Source organism: Larus michahellis, chromosome 8 (assembly GCF_964199755.1).
Source record: "Larus michahellis chromosome 8, bLarMic1.1, whole genome shotgun sequence".
Lineage (NCBI taxonomy): Eukaryota > Metazoa > Chordata > Aves > Charadriiformes > Laridae > Larus > Larus michahellis.
Genome location: NC_133903.1, coordinates 48,890,276 through 48,914,348, shown reverse-complemented (window position 1 = coordinate 48,914,348; position 24,073 = coordinate 48,890,276). Strand labels below are relative to the sequence as shown.

The following is a 24,073-nucleotide window of genomic DNA, read 5'->3' as shown; positions in this document are numbered from 1 at the left end:
TACAAATACTGTCATTTTCATGTTTTTATAGTAGCATGAAAATGAAAATTGAATGAAAATGGCTAAGTGAAGGTTCTGCCTTCCCATGAAGGTTTAGATTTTGATCTGTCTTTTTTTTTTTTTTTAAGTAGAAAATATTTTCTGTGGGACTCTGTTTTAGTTGCATTAGTGTAATATGTAACCAAGAGTGGAAATCGCTGTTTCCTAGGTGAGAGCTGGGGGATTGTTGCCAATGGGATTGCTTTAAGTGGTTGGCTTGTCCGTGCTGTAGCATTAGAGGAGAAGGAACATGAGTTGAGGGCCAAACAGCGTGAGTGACACTCAGAGTGACAGATTGGAGTTGCTTGCCTGCAGATAACTGGGTTTCTTTTCAGTAAGATGTTCACTTAGTGTTTATCGCCATTGTGGTAGCTTTAGAGCCAGAATAGATGTTGAGGTTAGTGTCGTTTATTCTGACTAGCACCTTAGATCTTCACGGCTTTGCCCAAGGGAACTCTCCTCTGCAGAAGTGCGACAGGATAGCGGTGGGCGAGTAGCGGGCTGCGAGGGCGTAACACGCGGTGGCAGATTGTTTAGGTCCCAGTAGGAATCTTAAGTCAAGGCAAATATTATCAATGATGATGGTAGCGGTAGCCTTCAGAGGAAAAAGAAAACGTCTAGTTCAATCTTCAAGATACTTTCTGGAAGAGAAAATGAAAAAGCAATAATTCCAGAAATCTATACGTTTCTTCCCTTGGAAAACATTTTTGTCAGATAGTTTTGTTTCTAAGATGCACTGCTATGGCAGTTGGAAGTGTAGAAGGGGTACCGCAACAGACTATTTCTCTGCATTTGCACAACTGGCAAAGTTGTGGCTAAACGGAGCGCGCTTTCCTGTCATTTTGCTTAAGTGCTTTTGCCATCTATTGAGCAAAGCTATACGCTTCTAATCTTTAATTTTGATTGATCTTTTTCAATCCTGCACTAGAAAATAGGATGTGTTTTCAATGTAACATTTAAATTAAAATATGAAATAGTGTTTTGTAGTTGTTGTATCCGTTATTGGTTTGGTGGGTTAACCTTGACCAGCTGCCAGACGCCCACCCAGCTTCTTCCTCTTCTACAGGGCAGGGGGAGAAAATAAGAAGAGAAAGCTCTTGGGTCAAGATAAAGACAGAGATATCACTTACCAATTCCCATCATGGGCAAAGCAGACTTGACTTGGGGAAAAATTAATTTCATTTATTGCCAATTAAAATAGACTTGTATAGCAGGAATCCAAGAGGAAAATTAAAACAACACATTTCCTCCCACCCCATTTTCCACGGAACGATTTCACTCCCAACTCCTCTACCCACCACCCCTGCCCCCAACGGTGCCACGGATGGATAACGGGGTTGCGGTCAGTCCAAAATTGTTCTCTGCCGCTTCTTCCTTCTCACGCTTTCCCCTGCTCCAGCCCGGGCCCTTCCCGTGGTCCTTCAGGAGAATCTTTTCTGGCACAGGGCCCTCCACAGGGTGCATTGTGGATATTCGTCCCAGCCTGGTCTCTCCATGGGGCTGCAGGGGAGTCTCTGCCCCGGCAGCTGGAGCGCTCCCTCCCCTCCTCCTCCCACCCTGGTGCTCACAGGGCTGCCTCTCACCTTTTTCCCCTCTCACTCCTCACCACCTGTGTGGCATTTTTGCCCTTCTTTAAATGCACTTTCAAGGAGGCACCGCCACCTTTGCTGAGGTTCGTTCTTAGGTTATATATAAAACCACAGAGTGAGGACAGCGCTGTTGCTGTTAGGGTTCAGAGGAGTGTTTTGAGGTGTGTGTGCATATGCATGTACTTGCCATTCCTTTTATCACAGACTGTTACGGAGACCAAGACAAACATACGAAGCTGAACAGATGATTTCCAAGACCAGCCTCAGGTGTCTGGATGGATGGGTTATAACGTGCTGGGGCTGGGTTAGGGTTTAGTCTGGGAGCCCAGCCTCTAAATAATGCATGCACTGCACCAGCCGGCTACAAAGTCCCTATCTCAAGCTCTTAAGTGTTATGGTATTAAGTATGAACTAGTCTTTCGTTCATATTGGAAGCCCTTTGTGCACCTTGTCTCATGGATTGGCTAATGGGAATCTATGTTGCCTCTTATGTCCCCCTTTTACCGGTGCTTTCAGAGTAGCTGAACTTTGATTGAAGAGGACCTGTGGAACTGAAAGCTTGTCTGACAGTTTAATTTCTTCCTGTGTGTACACAGAGCCTCGTACTTAGGCAGGGACTTTAATCACCACAGCAACTTTTAGCAGATTCACCCACATTTAGAAGACGTTACTGAATTTTCTAGGCTTTCCAAGCGGCGTTAAAGATATATGCTTTTCCAAAATGTTAACAGAAATACTTAAGAAATGTTTGTTTGCTCATGCAGATGCACGCATTCTGAAATCCAAACAGTGAAAATGACTCTTAAAAAAAAAAAAAAGTTAACAGGTCAAATTATTTCATCCAGCCCAAATACCAGAAAGAAATACATGTGTGCACAGTAACACATGCCATGTGCTTTATTGTTTCGGTATGAATAATGCAGGCTACTGCTTAAAGAAAAAGATTTATAAAGATATCGCTGGGCTTGACAAAGGTGGAGACAATGTCTGCTACATGAAGATGGACAGCCAGCTCTGCCTGCGCGCATTCTGAGCGCTGCATGTCTAGGAGGCTGGGTACTATGGAAGGGTCTGTGCACTGTAATGTTGTGCATTCGTACTCTGCAGCAAATGTACTGGGCTGGAAAGCGAGTGATGCACTGGGGAGTGTAAACCAAGGCAGAGTGAGATTGCTTGGCACTGACTGCAGGGTGGTAATTCAGTGCCCTTCTATGCCCCAAGGAAGCGGGCAAGGGAGGTCCTGGTTATACCCAGTGCCACACCTCCCATTGACTCTAAGCAGCTTTGCACCGAGCCCTAACCTGGCAAAGTTCTCTTCAGCTCCATAGGAGAATGAACTGACTAATGATTTTAATAATTGTTACGAAGGGTAAAGCATGAATAACACAAATGTTGTAATTAAAACCAAAGACACAAAACCCCCCAAACTAATCCTCTGTCCAAAAGATTTCCTAACCAAGTAGCTGTTCCAGCTCCAAACAGTGGCAGTCATGTTGCTGAACATCACTTCTGCGTCGAGTCCCTTTAATGTAATGCTGTTTTTCCAAGAGAGGAGGAAATCTCCTCTCCTCTTGCAAAAGTGATCCCATCCTTTTGTTTGTTAAAGTTCGTTTGCTGATTTATCTCCTTCCTTCCTCCCACACTACTTAATGTTAACGCAAATGATGTGGTCATCAACTTCTAGCTGATGGTGTTGTGTTCCTTTTTGCTGCCTCCCACTTTTCTTCTGCAGACAGAATTGACCCCACCAGCTGCTACGTTTGTCAGAGAGGTTCTTTCTTATATTTCTTTGCCTCTGGGGTTCAAAACCAGCAGAGAGTGGCGAAGCTGGAGTATGAAAGAACAAATGAATGGTGGAGTTACAGGGTGAGCAGCTGTAGGACATTTAGAGAGGCTAAGGAAATAAAAAAGAAGCCTGCTGAGATTCTCTCCTGGGAAAAACCAAAAATATATTGATTATTTGTATGCTGCTGTTAGGTGTGATTTACTGCTGGGGGAACTGAGCATTTTTAAGAATTCAGGAAATTAAAAAAATAACTCAGGTATGGTCTCAAGGACTCCAAACATCTTTGAAATTAAAAGTCTGTGTTTGGGTATATACGTAATGCATCTACCTAATTAAAACAAACAAACAAACAAACAAAAACCACCAAACCATAAACAAAACAACCAAACAAAAAAATAGCACTTGGATTTAGTTTCTAGTCTCCTTTCAGTGTGTAAACTTTTTATTTCAAAACAAAGATTTAAACCGTCTCTGACGATTGGATCCTGCTGTGTTATTATTACCCCTGCTGTGTGTGTTCAGATCTGGATAAGACATCTCACTGAGGTCCTGACCTCTTATGGTCTTTAAAATTCCCAGAACCCATTTTGAAAGAGCATAATTTTTATTTCCTGTTTATTAAACGCAGTCACTGCACAAACAGAGAAAAGGTCCTGCTTGACCCATGTAGTTTACTGCTGAAGCAAGTGGCCAAAGTAGCGTGGTTTCAATACTAGGGGATTAACTCATGTTAAGTTCAGCAAAGTTGAAATCTAAATCTCTCTTCCACCTATCTGTAATTTCAAGGGGACCTGGCACATTTTTATGCCCTCACTGGAGAAGGTTGCTGGATTTAATCCTGATCTCTTTTCCATCCTTTGTTGTTTTTGAACATCTTTTTAAGCCAGGGCAAATGCAGTCCCAAAGAGTTGAGATTAAAACAAAATAAAAAATTCCCCCCAGAGCGAAGCCTAATAAATGTCATTTGTTAGCACTTCGCCATTGTTTGGCACTGTTAAGGCTCGTATCAAGTGTAATGCAGGGTGCAATTGGCTTTACGTTGTGAATGGACCCCCACTGTTCTTCTTGTCACCCCAGGGGGACATTTATCACAAGTGAGAGAGCAATTACAGTGCAGTTAAACTCACTGTAGTAAATCTTGGTTTTTAAAAAGAGAGCTAACTTTGTTGTTGCAGGTTTGGCTGCGTGTCATTAGTTTTGCAGCCCTTGTGCAGTCTGCTATATGGCCCGGTACGGAGACTCAGTGACGCTGCCTCCTTTAATTATAGATTGTGCTTATTTATAATGTATGACCAATTTTAATAAAAGGATATGCTATAATATTAATGGCTCTTTGTGTCCTACATATGGGACCCAGTTTAAGGATCTTTATCTCTCTCTTTCCCTCTGTCCCCTTCTGCTGCAGTGAACCTGCGTCCAGGGGCTGAACAGAAAGTGGTGTTCATCACTGCACGAGTCCACCCTGGGGAAACACCATCTTCCTTCGTGTGCCAAGGTGAGTGTCTGCATGACGATGGCAGATGTGGCGAGATCTGATTTCCTATCGATACGCGTATTGGGTTTGCATAGCTTCAGATCTGATAGAAGGCTGAGTTTATAGAATCATAAAATGGTTTGGGTTAGAAGGGACCTTAAAGAACATCTCGTTCCAATCCCCCTGCTGTGGGCAGGGAGACCTCCCAATAGACCAGGTTACTCAAGGCTCCGTCCAGCCTGGCCTTGAACACCTCCAGGGTTGGGGCAGCCACAACTTCACATGACAGTTCTTTCTACAGTGAGGATATAAGCAGAATTTCTCACCTCTACCCAGCTGCCTGTCTTCTTGGGGACAGTAGGAATATATTATCTCCAAGTTGTAAATGTTTGCTGAATTTGGTCAGAATTGGACAGTGGCCTCTGAAGCCATTCAGGAAGAATTGTCAATCACACTCGTACATAGGCAATGTGATCATGTAAGGCTCCTTTTCTTAGGAAAGCAGTCTGGAAAAGCTCTGGGAGTGGTTCTGTGTTAAGTGCTTATGTTTTCTTGCTGTCTACTATCTTCAGCTTCTTTTCCACCACAAAGCAGTGACCCTAGTTCTCCAGTTTAATTCTAAGAGGCCTCTATTTGTCTGAAGCTGCTGCTGTGAGGAGCACAGCTCCCAGTGCCTGACAGCTGTTCCCTGCACAAAGCATTCCTGCTAAAATTAGAAAGCGAATTGCCCAGCTTGTATGTGTAAAGAGTCGTAAATCTCAGGCTTGTGGGTACAAATAAATAAATAATCCTGTCGTGTGTTCACATAACTTCATTGTATAGGTCTGAAATATTGTACTTATGGTATGTGCCTTTCTGCGGTGGTAAATTGTTGACAGCGTAAATCAACGTAACTTCCCTGAAGCCGAAGCAATATGCTAATTTACTACATCGGCTTGGGTCTGGCCCTGCCTAGCCAATGAGTTGCAGCAATCAAGCATATGCAGAGTTTATTACGTTGGCTGCTTGTAAAGCCGCAGATTGGTTTGCAACCGGCCCTGTTGGTACCTAAAGACCTTGGTGGGAAAGGTCTGGCACGGTTTCGTGGTCTTCTCTGCGTGCTCCTCATCTTGGCAAGGTCCTACGTCTGGCATCTCTCTAAGGCAAAAGGTCAACAGCTGCCACTTCTGCTGTCCTAGCCCCGTGGGCTAACAGGACACTGGGCCTCTTCTTGCCGGCCGGTGGAGTAGCAAAGGTAAAACCCTCCCTTGAATAAAAAGATGCTCCAGCCTGAGAGCAGGAAAACTCAGCGAGTTTCCCATCTCCTGTGGTGGCACAGTCAATGCAGGGCATTATAGTTCACATGTTTGTTAATGGATATGGATTTTTAATTGGGTGCTTTGATTCTGTTTGTGGCTGCTGGCATAGCCCTGTGAAATGAGGGCTGAGGCATGCTGCTGAGGTGGTACTTTGTAAAATGACGTTATTTTATTTTGATAATGGAGAGTTTATTCAAAAGGGAGAAAAAAAAGAATGTGAAAAAGCGGGTGGCACGCTTAGCCTGATGAAACAACTGGATGGAAGTCATGCTCTGATTGCCTCAGAGAAACTTGGTGTTTTGTAGGAAAAAATAAAGCAAAAAGGGGGGGGGGAAATAAGAAAAAGGAGGGGTCAGTCTTGGAGAAGCACATCAGAAACTTGCTGTGACTGCAGTTATAACGCATGCCTGATTCGCTTGGAAATGCACGGATCTGAAGGCACTGAACTCTGCTGTGCATTGAGCCATTCTGCCCAGCGCCGATGAAGCTGCCTTGTGTGTATAATTAGCGTCAAGACAAGTAGAAATGGCAAACATTTCAAGGCCATTGCTGCCTTGTTTCTAGCATTGCCAAATGTGAAATTGGGTGCTTGTTCCACCTTTGGAAACTTTTGTGTGGGAGGGTCAAAAGAAGGGATAAAAAGGATCCCTTTGGCAGTCAAGTGAGGGCACAATGAGGAATTTTACTTCTGGAGTCTTGGGAAGCATTTTGGCAGAGCTAGGTGTTGCAGATTTAATATTCAAATGCCAACCCAGTGCATGTGGAACATGTCAGATGTTGGGTTTTTTTTTGGTAGAGAGATTTCTTCTTGAATGTTTGATTATGCTCACCACCTGAAGTATTAAGATATGGAAGCTAATCCCAAAGATTCCCCAGGTGCAAGCAGCATCTTGTATATGGAAGAGCAGAATTGTGACTGCCGAGGCCTGGAGAATCAGCCAGCAGGGGAACAGATAATTAGTTACAAGCTTTCTTGTTTTGTTCTTCATTTTTTTTCTTGGGTTTCATTCAGTTCAGGGTCTGTCTTCCTCTTTAAAGCTCTAAGCTCATAACTAACTCCTTCCTCATTTTTCTACCTGTCTTTGAGCTAGCCAAGTCTCTTCGTGCCCTCTTTGGCCTGCTCTCTGCTAAGGATATCTAGATATGTGTAGTCCAAACACCAGCTTCCTGGGGCTTGGCAGAAGCTCCCTATTGCATCTTCCATTTCTTGATTAGGCAAGATACTCTGATGGGAAGGAAGTTGTCTAACCTCGATACATCAGGATATACTTGGTCCTGTCTGTTGGTCCTTTGTCCTTCACTTTGCTCACAGATTAAATTTAAGCCAGGGTCTTTGTGTTCCTGTGGGAAAAGACCATAAGGTCATCTCCCCATTCAGAGTGGTATTGTTTTTCTGTCATCCTTTGTATTCCATTATGAAGAATCCACTGAAAACTGAATTTGGATAAAAATACCCCATATTCCTGCAGATGTACAAGTATTGTAAACATGGGTACGCACCTCTGTCTCCTACAGCTGTGGAGTGCTTGCAGCAGTAGCCAGACCTCCCTAGAATCATTAGGCACCCCATCCAGGAGTCAAAAACAAGCGCTATAATATTTCACGCACGGTGCAGCTGCTGAGCTGTAGCTCTCTTCCTTAAAAGGCAGACAAAACCCCAGAGGGCCTCTTTGTAGAAAGATGGATTAAGAACCTTTTGTTTCTGTTTTGGTCTTTTAAGAGTTATTACGATGCTTCGGGTTAGCCTTTTTAGGAAGTTTTCCTCATAGCTCTTAACTGCTTGTTGTGAAGTTCAGGGACAGAGTTGGGGAGTTATTCACCAGAGAGTATATTCGCATGAGTACCCTTTACATCCAAAGGTAGGACGGTGCTCCCCTCCTCGGGCTGTGACGGTCGTCATGAGCACTGATGCTTGTGTCATATTTGGGGATGAGTAAGTAGGAGCAGGGTCTAGGATGAAGAGGACTGTTGCTTTCACTTTGCTCTTATAGACCATTTTCTAACCAACCGGAGTCACTGCTACTCCTGGGGAGCTTTTATAGGGCAACACAAAACAGTGCAAATTCATTTTATAGCTTGAACTCATCTCTCATGGGCTGTTCAGATTTCTGAGGTGTTTTTCTGAAGTTGCGATTTCAGATTCTTTCCTTTATTAGATGGGCTTTTTCCTCATTTTCCTCCCCCCTGGTATTTTTAGTTAAGAAAACGTATTCTATTTTCTGTCCTCCACATGATACTGTTGAGGCGAGCAAATTATTAACTTTTACAGAGAGGGTCAGATGTCACATAATGCCTATGTAGTAGTGTGCGCAAATATGTGTGTGTAAAATCTGTTCTCTACCCTCTAAACACTGGTGATAAACCATAGAATCATAGAATTGTTAGGGTTGGAAGGGACCTTAAAGGTCATCTAGTTCCAACCCCCCTGCCCTGGGCAGGGACACCTCCCACTAGATCAGGTTGCTCAGAGCCCCATCCAGCCTGGCCTAAAAAACCGGCTTTCCAAAAGCTTGGATTTTTTCCAAGATCTGGTGATAGGCGTATTCCCTCCCCCCACCCCGTCCTGTATTCTTACAGTCTTATTTTCCTTCCTTTGGCTGCTAGATTTTAATTTCTTTGTGGGAGATAAGCAACTATCCCTCACTGTTCACGTGCATGGAAAGTTGTAGGAGACGTGGTGACAACCATGTTTAAGTTTGCCCTGTATGCTTTGTTTTGTCAGCAGTCAGTAATTGCAAGTTTAAGTGTGTCCAGATGTACCTTGACATGTACTTTCCTCATTGACTTACCACGTCCTATTAGCAGGATGTCATTTGTTGTCTTTTTAACACGTTTGTCAGTGTGGCATCCACCACGCCGTCTAAATACGAAAATGAAGATTTGTACCCTAGGCGTTTTACTTTAATGTAGTTTGCAAGGCTGGGAGCCCAGCCCGGAATGGACGTCCCAGTGCAAGAGGGGAGGGAGAGGGATCCCACAGCTGGGTTTGCAGATGCAAAGCATCTTGTGCTAAGTGTAATTTGACCTGAAGCTGACCTTGAAAGCTTATGGGCTGAATAGGGAACAGCCATTAAAAATAAAATATAAGGAAAACAGACACCTGGGACTCTTATCCATAAGAAATGGAGCAAAAATGACTTTTCAATCAATCTTTTTTCATTACAGCTGCTTAAATGAATGCTCCCTCTCGCTTCACCTTAATTTAGATGATATGAAATGAAAAACCAGACTATGCTTGGGCAATGTCTCTTGGTTTTCTAACATTCTTGGTCTGCGTTTTTAATACCCACCCTCTTGCCACCAGAGGGCAGGAACAAAATCTGAAAACTTTTGTACAAATTTTCAGTCTAAGTTTAGAGAATGGGGCAAAAGGGGACAGGCTGCCTGAAAACAAGTCTCCCACCAGCTGTCTCAGGAGTACTCCTGTTGCACAATAACTCACTGGGCTAGTGGGTAACTGAACTTTCTCTCTATGTGGCCAAGGTGCTCCACCTGCTACGAAGGATTTTATTCTTGGACAGATTCCAAGATGTCCTCTTAAAAGTGGTAGCAGTTTTCTAGGTCACTTCATGGAGACAGTGCCTTCAAATTTTTTGAATTTGTCCCTGCAGGATCCCTGAAGGAATTAGTAAGAGAGAGAAGTTGCTACAATGTGAGCGGGACCTGTTTTTTTCTTTTGGCTGTATTTTTTTGCTCGTGAGAAAGGCAGTTGTATGTGTGAGAAGAGTCATTTTGAAACTTGTTGCTGCTACTTGGAATTTTACCCAAACTCTGTCTTTTATTATGAAGACGGAAGGACGGATAAGCTGTTTGGGTTAAAAGCTGCTTTTTTGCTTCCTTCACTAAGCATAAATCTTTTGAGCATTAGCACGTAAGTGATAGTAACTGAAAGACAGGACAGGGCATGTTTTAAATGCAAGAGTAGATGCAGCTAATGAAGCCCTTACATGTGAAAAGACCCTTCTTGAAGAAACAGAGGTGATGACCTCGCTTAGCTGCTTCCACGGGATAAATTTCTCCTAAAGAAATGAAACTGAGTTCTGTAGGCATTGGTATTAGGATGCTTTTGGTAACAGCAGCTGTATTGGAGAAAAACACTGAACCCAGAAAATGCCTGTTGTGGTAATGATGGGGCCTTCGGACATCCTCTGCCAGACTTTATATCAGACTGAATTTGCATCTGACTAAATGTATGGGTCGCATCGGTTCTGACCTCGCTTAATCTGTTGCACTGTTCCTTCTAGCGAGCCAAATCATCTTCATTTCTCAGCATTTCCTACCCGAGGAGGAAACAAAATAGGATTCCATTGAGAGTGCGGGGATCTTACACATGCCTGTTTGTTATATTACTGTAAAGTTTCAGTTGTGTCTGCCAAATGAGAGACTGGAAACAAACGCTTATGCTCTCCTGGCTACTTCTGGACTCCAAGTGAAAGGCTCTGTATGTATAGAAGTTTAGTTTGTCGTTCATCTTTGAAGGTGGGGTGCTCTGCCGTGGCGTCGCAGCAGGCTGTGAGTGCTCTCCGCGGCAGGAATGCACTTTGCAGGGGCTGCTGCCGGCGTTCCAGTTTGTGGGCTGCAGCGCTAATACTGAAGAGAACCGAACTAAAGAGAAGCTCCATTTTAAGGGAGTCTAATATTCTCTTTCCACTCCAAAGGTACAGACATGGAACTTCCAGTCCCTTTCAATGCTTATTGTACCGTTTGCACACCTCCTCTCCTGGACACAACCCGTTGGGAAATGCATCTGGTGTTGCACAGTGCCACCCTAGAGGTGACTGCAGATTTTTGCAGAAAGAAAAATCTTTCTGTAAAACAAATGATATTCTGCATGCATAAATTGTGACAGGGGAGGATGGGAACACTCTCCTGTTCATTTTGATGCAGCTTAGCACTTACAAGCAGCGAGGGAACGTGGTGAACAGAAGTTGCAGTTCGTGGTGCCTTTTATAGGGGTTCAGGAAACCAAATGGTGAGAAGCAGACAAAGACAACAGAATTCAACAGCCCAACCATAAAATGAGCTGCAGGGCTTTCTTAAAGTTGTTAGACTGCATTCATCCTTCTCACTAAGAATTTTTTTTTCTTTAAGTGCACAGCTCCTGTGCTTTAATACAAAGGGAAACACACTCTCCTTGACTTCCAAAGCAACGTGAAGAACAGTATTGTCTGTCCCTTGTAAATCTCCTGGATGGGATTTTAGTGTGAAGTATCCCAGGAGAGAGAGAGGTTGTTCTGAGAATATAAAACATCCATATTGGAGTAATGGAAATAAAAGCTCCTCTTAAAATTGTGTTGATGTAAATAGACTGTTAGAAGAATTTCTGCTACCCAAAGTGACATTAACTTTTACAAGATACCACAGGTTTTGAATCAATTCACTGTGGTGTCAGGCAGGTATGAGAGGTTATGCACCTGGCTGCCTGAGCTGGAGAAAACTTATAATAAGGTTAAATTTCTCTGGCTATAGAGTTATGTGATTTACTCTCTTACCATGTGTGTGTTCTGGATGTGCCAGGGAACCCCCGCAGAGAAGAAGAGAAGGTGTGATGGTGGTAGGGTGGGTAGAGGGGCTGTGCAGAGGCTGGGGGCTGCAGTTTGCAAAGGGGAGAAGGAATCTCCAGAGCTCTGGAGACCCAGGCTGCCTCTGGAGAAGGAGTTGTGTCATCTGTGGAGAAGGCTGTTGCATGGCTGAGAGACCCCCTCGCACCAACAGCAGAAGTTGCTGTCTCGTCTCTTCCATCTTACCAGTAGTAGTGGGAACAGAAAATTTGACTTGCCGGGCAGACTCATCTCCCTAAGCCTAGCCCTGCACGCTCACCTTGCATCTTCCAGTAGGAGGAATGGATCAGTCCTAACTCCTCATCCCTGGGACAACAAGGTCGGCTTTGCCTACGCAGCTAAGAAATGTCAAGTGTCTTTGTTTGATTCAGCTTGCCCTTTGCCCAGGGCAGGCCTTTGACTACCTCTGCTTAACTAATCCTCTTTACAATAATCAGAGAGCTAAAAGAGCCCTTGGTCTTCAAGGGGGAGAATTGAGAAATGCTTCACCATACAACAGCAGGCAAATTTGCTTTGTCTCCGGGTGGGATTGCCCAATTAATCTCTTAAACATACTGGTTTTACAATGTTTTTTGACTGCTCATACTTTTGGATAACTTTACCTTAAAGATCGTTTCCTTCCGACCCTAACCAACCTACCTCTAGGGTAAAGAACATCATCTTTGCAACAGCCTATTGTGGCACTTTGCTGATGTCTGAGGATAGGAAAAGGAGGAAAATATTGATTCATCTGAAATTCACGGTCACTGAGCTTTCCTTAATATGGCCTGGTTTTCCCACTGGAAATTGCAGTCCAAGTGGATTTTGAAGATGCTTATCCATGTCTTCCCAGTTATCATTTGGAGGTCAGAGCCATTTTTCTGTGTGTATTGCTCCGTATGGCCGTGGGCAGCAAGTCCTGTACTTCTAGGAAGCAATATTATGCCCATGCAACAGATCTTTTCTGGGCCTGCATGGGAGAGCAGGCCCTCTGGAACTGTGAGCTAATGCATTGCTCATGGCATTGCCTGCTGGGTCCGTGGCTGTGCAGCAGTCCAAATGGCCAAGAGCATCCAGTGTACCGTGCGTGCAGGTTTCCCCAAACTGGACTTCACATTTATGGGTCAAACGATGCTGGAGCATCTATCGCTACTGGGAAAATCCCAGGCAGAAATCTTGAAGTCCTGCCCCAGTCGAATTAGACCCGGGCATCAATGTGCAATAATCAGAACAGGGCTGTAAAGACCACAGGAAGTTCGGGTTTGTCTTTAGACCTCATTTGCATGGCTCTTGTTAATGAAAGAAAAATGGCTCCTAGTAAGTGACCATTATTAGTTTCAAGGAATCTAAGTTGTGAGATGAAGCCCTTTCTCTAAGTGCAGCAGTGTGTGCGATCTGTACTGATCGAGCTGCAGGTGTTGTCATGGCATGTCAGGTTTCACAATTAGGAATCTCTTCTAGTTTTTCTACTTTTCTTTAAGCCTTTTCCATTCTCCTTCTGTAGTGTCCCAGCTCTTCCTCATGACTGATATTCATCTTGCTGGTCTATTGTTTCCGGCTTTGTCTTCTGACCCTTTGTTCTTTGCCTGCCCTGGCTCGGTTCAGCTGAATTGATTTTTTTTTGTTTTGTTTTGTTTTCATTTTGTTTTCAGTTCCTTTGTCTCCGAGGTGCCCTGCGCTTGCCTTCTTGCTCCTTCTGCCTTTCTATAGCTGCTGCTCTGAGGGGCCAGCATTCACGTGTGACTAGGACCTGGCTGCTGGAAACTTTTCTTTGCCACAAGGGCACCTGGGTGAAATTCTTCTTCTGCCCCTGCACAGGTTGCTCCCATGCTCTCTGTGTGCCTGTTGCAAGGTATTGTGTACGTGTCTATAAGAGGCATGTCTCCTTAACTTCTGCAGTTCGCAGAGAAAAGGACGTAAAGCTTGTTTGGAGGGTGAGAAGGAAGGACTTTGGATGAAAGCAGGCTCCTGCCCCAGACAATAGCCCTTTAGAGGTTGTCTGCTCTTTCAATCCAGTCCTGCTTCTCTGGCCTCTGAGGATGGAGAGGAGGGGTAATGGGGCACATGCCCCAGCCAAAAAGGGGGCACAAATTCTTTACCAGTCCTGCTTGATTTTACCTAGGAAAGAAATGTAGGTAGAAATTGCAGGGACCCTAATGCATGGGCAAACTTCTGTTCAACGCTTTGTTGACGGGAAGTGTGGATTTAGGGTGGTTTTGAAGAGTGGCACACAGCTCTCTAAAAAGCCAGCCTCCCCAGGAAGGTTAGTTCCTTAGTGACAGATGTGGCCCCTAAGTGACAATTTCCAGATGTGTCCTACAGTACTAGCTCAAGGGTCCAATTACCTATTACGTGTTCAGCAAATGGTAATAGATCCCTGGTATCCACGCTCTGATTTGGAGGTTATGGTTTTAGTCTTTGCTGCTGCTAAACGTAGAGGATAATTGGAGATGGATGAAAAATACTTAATTTGTTGGGGTTTTTTTCTTTTAATGCCACAGGTTTTCAAAGAGAATACTTTATTTGAAATTTCTTATAAGCTCACTCTTGTTTTCTCTTTCTCTCTTTATTTTTTTCTTGTCTCCCCACTTTTCTGTCACTTTATCACTGAAGGAAAAAAAAAATATGGGGGGGAGAAAATAAATAAAGAAAGAAATCTCTTTCAGTGTTCAGTTAAAAAGAGGAAAGGAAAAGTCTGTAGATCTTCTTATGATAAAGTTTCTTCAGAATTTTCAGACAGTGGTACAGTGCGTAGGCAACATACTAAACTTACTGGACCCTGCCTTATGTTTTATGGTCAAGCATAAGCCAAGTGTGACACAGACAACGACAACAGGGCAAGTTCTTGTTCACCAGGACCTCCACCTACCCAAAAGGAGCTATTTCTAGCATCACCGAAAGATTTCAGTGTTTGCGGTTTTTAAATTTCTACTGCCACGGTGGCTTTTGTATGGCACTAACCACCATTGTCGCCAATACCCTTACGAACCCCAGTGCTTGGTGTCATAACAGCAAAGTGAGCACAGGAGGGTGGCTAATTCCCTGGTACAGGAGAAGCCGTTCAGTCTCACTGAGCTTTGACCATCTTCTGTCAAACAGAATCAAGAGTGGAGTTGAAAAACGCTGTGACCCAGCCTTCTCCCACGTACCATCTTTCCAACGTTGGGTCTGCCTCTTCCTCCCGGGGAGGAGCAGGGAACAGCAAGCTGTACTGGCCTGCATCAGAACTGGAAAACCCTTGGAAGTGAACCCCTAATTCACTGTGGGCGGGTTGCCTGCCCTGCACTGGAGACAGCAGCCGGGAAGTGGCTGTCACCATGCTCGGCTAACAGGCCCCTCTAGTGGCTTTGAAATAAACCCTTACTTTTGCAGTGTGCCTGTCAGGCTGGGGTCCCAGTTCGTCCAACGTGTTCGGCAGCATCTCTCCCTTCTGATGTCTGTATCTTTCATGCAGTAAAAGAGGCTGTTTATGAAAGTTAAATTTGCCTTTAAGATGTTAAAATTCAGTCTGACTCTTCAAGGTAGAGAGTTAGACGCTCTTTGCCCGTGGTTACACGTGAACTCTGATTTTTCTCCTTCCTGGCAATGTTCCTAATGACCAAGGATATGAGGGAAATAGCACCTTGACATTAGCTTATGTGGTCACAGTGCTGCCAGAGTTTAAACCCGTTGCCGCAAAGTGCTCGGGGAGAGCGTCTCCCTGAGGGCTTGCTGGCACTTGAGAGTTCATTTGCATCTGAGGCAGGCGGAGAATGTAGAGTGCAATAGAACATTTCTTGAGCAATTCTTATTCTGGAACAAGAGCATCTTATTCCTTCTTAGTTTAATATGCTTCAAAGTAGATTCTGCGATAAGACTGTCTCCAAACAGAATTCTTGAGGAAATGGTGTTTTTTCCTCTTCCTGAAACAGCAACAACAAAACCCCTCGACGCTTAGAGGAGCCCTGGAAGTTATATCCTGCTAACTTCCTCCTTTGTGCTCTTCAGATGGAAACGTGTACTTTATACCCTCCTGGAGAATTTTACCTCTTCACAAGCAGAGAAGTTAGTTGCTTGTGGTGGCCCTTCTCATGTGAGGCCAGTTTGCTCTCTGAATATTCCCTCTTCAATGCTAATTACCATTACCTTTAGGATCTGCAGTGCAGTTCCATGTTCACAGCAAGATTTTCTCTGGAGGGGAGGTGGGGGCTTACAACATATTCTGCTGCTCAGCAGCCAGGAGCACACCTGTGCTGACAGGGAGGGGCCCTAATTTATTTCTGTGGAGCTTATTCTTGCCTGAATATCATGCACTGTAAATAAAAGAACAGATCCATCTCCACTGGTGAGGGGCAGAGGGGAACTTCTGTAATGTTTTTTTTTCATCATGTAGGGACACGGTCATTTTTGGTTTCTTATTTAAGAAAAAAAAAAAAACAAAAAAAAAAACCAAAACAAACAAACCAGAGAAAAAAGGTTTTTCCTGCTGGAGCCCGGTACAAGTAGCTATCCAACAAGTTCCCTCCAGCACCACTGGAAGCAACTTGCAGATACACAACTTTCATCTCAGATTCAAGGGGAGAAAATTCAGATGCAGCCAGCATTTTCTTGGCCATCGGATCTTCCCAGAGGATTAGATTTTTGTTTAACAAATCACTCCTTTTGTTTTTTTTTTTTTATTCTCTTTTACTTCCCCCCGCCCCAGTCTGGTCAGCTCATGAGTCACCCAGAATTAGTTCAGGTGTTGCATACAGTCCTTGCTTTCATTGTCTGCCAAGACTGAAATTACAGACTTTGCGGTCTGTAACGGACTTCAGTGTTTCATTTCGGTTTTGCCTTATTCTGTGATGCTGATTAGAACTGCTCAGCCTCTCCTACCAACTTGCATGTACCAAGGGGGAAATGGATACAGGTCTACTTTTGTCTTATGTGCCGTTGGTTTTGCTCGTGTGGTACTTCTAGGTGCCTTTCTAAGGTGCAAGCAGAGAGCTCACACTAGCTTCAGGGGAAAGGTAGCCACCTCTTGGGTAGAGCAAGAAGCTGTGATGCCACTCTCGCCTTTCTCATGACTGGAGGGCAACCACAGGAAAGTGTAAAGTAGCGTTTTATTGAATTAACAGGACTCTCTTCTTCTGTTTCTGATGATTGTCCATTTTGGAAGTGCTGCTTTACTGGGTGTGACCAGGGTTGCATAGTGCTTGTGGACTTTGTGCCCTGCTTTACTCCAGGAGTCTTACAAGTGACTTTGAGTGCAAACAGGTGAGCTGCCTGGTACCTTTGCAGTTGATTTGAATGGAAGGACAGGAAAATTCTATAAGAGTGAAGCAGTATAAACTGCAAACTTAGTGAAGTGGAACCCAATGAAGCAGCCAAAAGCTGCCATTACAGCTGCCTTAGTGTTAAGTTTTCACATATCGAGAATAACCAGAAAGTGGTCGCTTCTCTTGTTCCCACATGGGAAATGAGGACAAATTGTTGTGCAGGTTTCCTAATAGGTGCAGGCTGTCAGCTGCCATTGGTAGGATCTGGGGAATCTATATACGTGCCATCTTCGTATAGGAATGGCAAAGCAGCAGCTCCAGTAGAGGTGAGCAGCTGGGGCTCGGTCCTGAGGAGTGGACACCTAAGCTTTTCAGCTGAACGGACTAAACTGCTGAACTGGAGCACAAGAAAGTGCAATGCAAGCATGCAACCCCCTGAGTTCCTCTCAGCTTGAATTTCTCCATTTGTTCTACATCCTGCTTGTATATCTTCTTGAGAGACCCGGAGTGTCAGGACACCACATCACCTGTGAGGGCCCCTCCTTCCCCACATGTCTCGCTCCTTTCCAGCAACATGTGTTCTACTTTCATACCGGCTGTGGGTCACACCAGGAGTCTGAGTACCACACACACTTATGACAGTTGCCAACAGCGAGTGCCTACAGATTACTAAAGGTCAAGGCAAATTAATAGAGATGCTCCCCAAAATACTCTTGCAACAATCTACAGCTGAAGGAAACTGGAAAGGATCACTGTGAATGACTGACCTTCTGCAGTGCCCCTCTGGTCGCTATCACACAGCTTCGTGCACCTTCCTGGTCCATACCTATTGCTTATGGGTCTCTGCTTGACTGAGCAACACATTTGCAAATGTTGGAAACCATTTTTAGAATGTGTTTAAAAATACATATTTTTCATTTCTTCCCTAGCATTATTTATGTAATGCCCTTTTTCTTTTTCACTGTGTATTAGATTTTCATATGTAAATGTATTCTCCATCTCCCTCCAGAGAAATCTACCTTTTGCCTTCTTGGTTTATAATACATTCTTTGCTTGGGCTGATCTATCCATCTTAAGACGTCTATAGTTCTTATTGCTACCACAGTTAATGCCATAAGACTAAGAGCACAATGTAGCTGCTTGTTTGTGCTTACTGAACGTGCAAAACAGCACTATATGACAAGCCCCCAAGGGAGGTGTTAGGTAAAACTAGTCCATTCCTCCGTTCCCAGTGTCCACCTTTGTTAAACTAAGCATGCTGAAAACCCGAAGGTTCCTGGTCCCCAGAGAAAGGCACTGCTGACAGGTTGTGAAAAGGTATCTCTGGGCCTAGGGAGTGCTCAGAGTCCTGGTGAGACAATTCAGCAAAAGGCTTGAAAAGGACACACGTCTCATCGTTGGCTATTGCTTGTAATCCAGCAGCCTTTAGTGGTTTCCCAAGTAGAACAAATTCTGCTTAGTCATAGAATCACGGAATGGTTTGGGTTGGAAGGGACCTTAAAGATCATCTAGTTCCAACCCCCCTGCCATGGGCAGGGACACCTCCCACTAGACCAGGTTGCTCAAAGCCCCATCCAGCCTGGCCTTGAACACCTCCAGGGATGGGGCATCCACAACTTCCCTGGGCAACCTGTTCCAGTGTCTCACCATTCTAAGAATTTCTTCTTAATATCTAATCTAAATCTCGACTCTTCTAGTTTAAAACCATTACCCCTCATCCTATCACTACACTGCCTGATAAAGAGTCCCTCCCCATCTCTCCTGTAGCCCCCTTTAGGTACTGGAAGGCCACTATAAGGTCTCCCCCGGAGCCTTCTCTTCTCCAGGCTGAACAACCCCAACTCTCTCAGCCTGTCCTCATAGCAGAGGTGCTCCAGCCCTCTGATTATCTTTGTGGCCCTCCTCTGGACTCACTCCCTGGGTCCATAAAAGAGATTCTTTTTACCACTTATACCAGTGGTGCAGGCTACTTTGGAAACTTTAGATTTCTGGTGCAGTCTCCTTGCTGGTCCTGGAAGGGTTTCTGACCTCCACATGTCCAGTTGTCATGGAGGGGAAGAGAACAGTTATCTTCTAGGATCTGGGGAGCTCAGCTTGGTCCTGGTTGGAGCAGCAATAACATAATGACCTAGATTCTTTTTTCCCTTATAGTTCTAAATAGAAAACTGGAGAATGAAGTGATTTTCTGTTTCTATTTTTTTCCCCTCTTTGCTAGTGCTGTGTGAGCCATTGGTGTACAGCTGAAACTCCCCTTTAGGGCCATGGTGAAAAGACTGATGTTTTGTAAGTCGATAAGGATAGCAGGAAACAATGCAAGGATGTCTGATTTAATTCTGCCAAGGTACATGCCTACTTAACTCTGGCATTCAGGATCTCTCTACTCTTGTGTCTATTTTTTCCCCCTTTGTAATGAAGCCACTTTTCTGGGTGGCAACCCTCTTGTCTTGCACCTCAGGGAAGGTGGGATCTCCTGCATATTTCTGTTCAATTCCAAGGCTTAAATCTTAGCTGTATTTAACATCAGTTAATTCTGTAAAAATTGAGGGCCATAATCCAGCAAATGTTTTTAGAGCTGTCTGGAGGACTCGTACTCATGGGAAGGACAGACTTTGAATAATAATGACCAAACGCATCACCTTCTGAAGCAACATCTTTAGAATGATTCTGATAAATCCCAAGTAATTCATTAATAAGGCGAGATCATCTGATCCCCGCAGTGTTTCTCCAGGAACCCTTTTGTTTCTTCCCAGGAGGAAAAGAGAGGCATCATCTAGGGGGTATTGGTAGGCTCATTTTGATGCAAAGAGAACTCCAAGCTCCTTATGGCATATTAGGAAAATTAAAGAAAACAAAGCCAACCAACAAAGCCACCCACTCGGTTTGCACTGTGAGCTGAATTTATGAACCCTTTGGGCAATCCTGCAGCAGCTGTGTACTCCTGCCGATACGTCCTCTCTTTGACAGCCTGACACGTTCTTTCAAGTCAGTTCCACAGGTCTTTGCTCTTGTGTCAGTTCTACTGGAGAACTGTATGACTGCCCTCTGGGCTTGGGGGAGATTAGCTTGTAGTTAAGCAAGCTACATCAGCCATCAGGGTAATTAAGTGGCTAAGTCTGCTCCCCTCTGCTCAATCTTGCACTTTTTACCAGACAAATCCAGCCTTGGCCTCATTCTATTCCCCTATATCGGTCTAATTTTTTGAAGCTAGTGGGGGTCCCACGGCTGTAGGGAACAGGAGAGCCAGATACCATGAAACAATGGGAGAGATTAACCTCACATACCACCTGGACTCACAGTGCGTAACAAGTGCTGCTGGAGAGGGCTTACAAGTCCCACATGCCTAGAGATGCAGTGGGATGAGGTAGATGGTGCCATTAACACCCTACTACTTCTCTGATCAAGTGTTCAGGCAGCCTGCTGCCCCCACGAACCCCCAAGTTTGAAGCTGCAGAGAATCTAGCTTTTTTCTTTGATCTGTCTTTTTCTAAAGCCTGAGAAGACCCATGATCCAAATCAATGGCATCAAAATGAGTCCTGATGCCATAAATTGCTGGTTCCAACAAATGAGAGGAAGGGTCAAACTGCTAGGTTCCCTGGGGTCTCCAGCTGTTAAACTGCCAAAGCATCAGGGCAAATCCTAAGGCATGCTAGAAGACTGTTTTATCAGCACAATATTACATAAATAAGATCTAGGTAGTGTTTTGTAATGAGACAATTTTTGTGGTCTCACCTCATCATCTACTAAGGTCTGTTTAATAAAGGTATATTTTCAGGCAGGACCAGGTGTTGGCTAGACTAAAGCATCCGGAGCATTTTCAAGTAGGAACTAGATGTGCCCTCACAAAATGCCTGATTGCCTCTTTTTGGTTGACAATTTTAATAGGCAAAATTAAAATTCCTCATTTTACCCTTCCCAGGTGATCCTGTGAGGTGCTGGGCACCACCTGTGGTTTGTGGAACACTTTTGGTGCTCCTTGATTTTGTTTGGAAGAAAAGAAGACAGCAGAGCTGAGAGTACTCAGGCCTGCCTTTCTGAAGTGACTAGCAATTCTGGTTGTTTCTGTTACTGAAAGGTTTCCCATCTTGACCTCTACAGGGATGATTTTTAGAAAGTGCTTATCTTTGGGACAGAGGGAGGAGGGAGTGAACTGTCAGTGGCACAGATCTCTTCTAGTGGCATCTGGGTAAGTATAGAAAAGTTTCAGAATTTGCTCAACACCTAGCAAACCCTTTTTGTTGCCACTTGCCACATTTCCAAGTGCAGTCAGCACCACTGAGCTTCATGAGTTTGTTTGAAAAATCCATCTGCTGGTTTTGGCCCCAAAGATGCTAGCTTTGCTGCCCTGCAAATCTGGCCATTGCTATCTCAAGTTGAACACACTAAAATAGCAAGCTCTGGTAGCAACCTGCCAAAAATCATCAGTGCTAGAGACCAAGATCAGGCATTCTGGCTCCTGGTCCCACATCCTAGTCACTGGGAATGCCAACTTTAATTATGTTTTACTGGCAACGTATATCTGTATCTTTTCACTACTGAATCAGGATGTTGTGCTCCAGCCCAGCACCAGCCGTCACATATCCTCCGAAGCAGATGTGAATCTTTTTATGAGGAAAGAGCCACAGCTTATAAAAATACATAGGAAATCCCAAACACTCATCACTTACCAACTTTTTGCACTGAATTGATTCTACTTCTAGACTGCTGATTTGTGGCTGACTCTATTCTAGTCATATCCGTTTCTCTACGTAGTCGCCCTGTGTGAAACACATCTGGAGCACTATGGCGTGCGCCTCTTTGGGGTTTTGAGGCACTGTTTGCATGGTCTAAATGTAGACATCTAGCAAAAAGAGTGGGATAGGCGGTGCACGTGAAAGGTAGATGGTGTAAGTGTACCTCCGTTGTGTGAAAGCAAGGAATAACCATGTAAGGAAATAAATTTGCAGGGTGTTTTCCATCCTGGTCTGTCCCATCCATTCTTAATCAGCTGACACATTATAAAATGGTCAAGAAGGTCTTCCTAGTGGCATCATATGGTTCATCTCATTACCCTGTAGTCCTAGAATGTTTTACTATGGCAAGATATTCCTGCATCTTCATTGAATTTGCTATCTTAATGTCATTTGGGGCTGTAATGGCAGAATTATCTCCTGTATCCATACAAGAGTGTGAGAAGGATTTTAATAACTTTATTGTGTGTTCTGGAAAGCAGTTGAAATGTTTGGGTACCAGAATGGCCAGAGTCTTATTTAATTATAGAGCTGCGATGCGATAACACAACTGCTACTTGCTGTCCTCACAAACTGTGATCCGCTGATCTGTCCAGAGAGGCCTGCCACACACCTGTGGTCCTCCGGCAGGGACTTCAGTCCCTTCAGATCATTACATGCGAAATAATATATCTGAGAAACCCGGAGGGGTGGAGGTGAGGGGTTGGGCTGCCCTGATTTAGATGGGAGGCTGACAGAGCAGTCTTTCTCTCTTAGGCTGGCAGAACTCACTTGGGGAGGCTCTTGGCTGCTATTCCCACCTCTTGCTTCCTTCCCATGGATTTGTTTTCGCCGCACCGAATGCCGGATTAGTTATTTGTGGGACTCCATGCTAACTGGAGGAAAGAGGCGGGGAGAGGTCAGGAACAGTAATTTTTTTAAACCTTCTTTAAATCGATTACTGCCTGTGCTTAATGACGCACGTTAAAACTCGAGTTAAAAACCTTAGTGCCTTGCTCTGCCATTTTAAGTAGTTGTTGCTGGTCATTATCAATTCCTTCGCACGCGGCCCCTACAGCAGAAGCAGGGTTTTCTCTGGAGCCGACATTAGCACTGTTTCACTGGGCTGGCAAAATGCAGTGAGCTAGTGCGTTCCCTGGGAGACTGGCTGTTTTCCATTTATTTCACTGCTCTGGAAACAGGCCTAGCTGTAATGGCCTAACATATCTTAAACCAGGGAAATTACTAATTCAAGTCAGTGAGCGTATTTTCATTTTAAAAGAGTAACAAATTAAATAAACTCCCTGCATTTTGCATTTGAGACCTCAGTGTTTCATCTGCTGTAATCTAATTCACCCATTCATTTCCTGCACATTCATTTTATCCCATTATTTGAGATTTCCTTTGCTTTTAATCCTGTGTTTTGGAGAGACATAGAGTTACAGCAGAGAATAGATGAGAGAGTAAATGGTAAATAAAAGAACAAATATGCCATAATATAGCTTGATGTGCTCCTAATCAATCTGCTTATCACAGCTGAATCCTTAAAGTTAGATGTGCAACTTTTCTGTCTCAAGTTGATTAAAAATTCTTTAAAAACAGGGGTAATGGGACCATCTGTATAATCCACCAGGGACTTAAATCTTGCCTTTTTTTTTTTTTTTTGACAATAGCAATGATGTCTGCAGATAAAAAAACAAAACAACAAAACAACTAAAATGACCACAGGGGCCTGAAGACTTTTTGGGGTGCTTTTAACCAACCATACTCAAGCAACAGCATCTTGCTTAGCACTGAAATATTTACTTGTCTAGTTGGGAACAAATTGCTCTGCAATCAAAAGGCTTGGTATTCCGGGAGAATCAATCAACCCTTCTCGTTCTGTATGCTTTAGATGAACTGTAACCAGGAACATCTCTGTTCACCTACAGCATCCTTCCTAATGCTATCTGTCCTGCCTTTTGGTTGGCTGCTATGTGTATTATCATGGCTAATTTTGTTGTCTAGCTGTTGTCTCCCTTGAGAGCTTCCTGCCCATGGGAACGACTGTGAAAAATTGTTAACTTCTTTGCATTTTCTAAGAACTTGATTGTTTTTCATTGCGTGGCACTGGCAGGCCTGTCCTGGGGGAAGGTTAGATGAAACTTGAGCATCAGTGTAGAGGAAACAGGAGGAGCAGAGGTGGAGCTGAAAAGTAGGATCTGAGGAATACTCACTAAGGTTTTGTACGTGGTACTGCATCCCTCGCTGAGTGCGAGCAACTCCCTTGCACTTTTGATTGTACTGAGGATGGCCAGAGAGGGAGTTAATGAAAACCAGCCAGTGTGCTGGATCTTCCGACTCTCATTTAATTGCAGTAACTGCTCGGAGAGGATATGTATGCAGATCTACATCAGGCCT

General features: G+C 44.2%; 1 protein-coding gene across 3 annotated transcripts in view; it reads left to right on the top strand.

The window, feature by feature from the left end:
- The window catches only part of LOC141747155 (BEN domain-containing protein 5), a 969,363-nt gene that overhangs the window by 733,965 nt on the left and 211,325 nt on the right, over positions 1-24,073 (top strand). For 2 of the 3 annotated variants that reach the window (XM_074596964.1, XM_074596963.1), the window contains exon 7: positions 4,820-4,909. The exons of the other annotated variant lie outside the window; for it this stretch is intronic. In XM_074596964.1, coding sequence (XP_074453065.1) covers positions 4,820-4,909 — 90 coding nt within the window. The remainder of the gene's footprint in view (positions 1-4,819; positions 4,910-24,073) is intronic. 3 annotated transcript variants of the gene reach the window in all.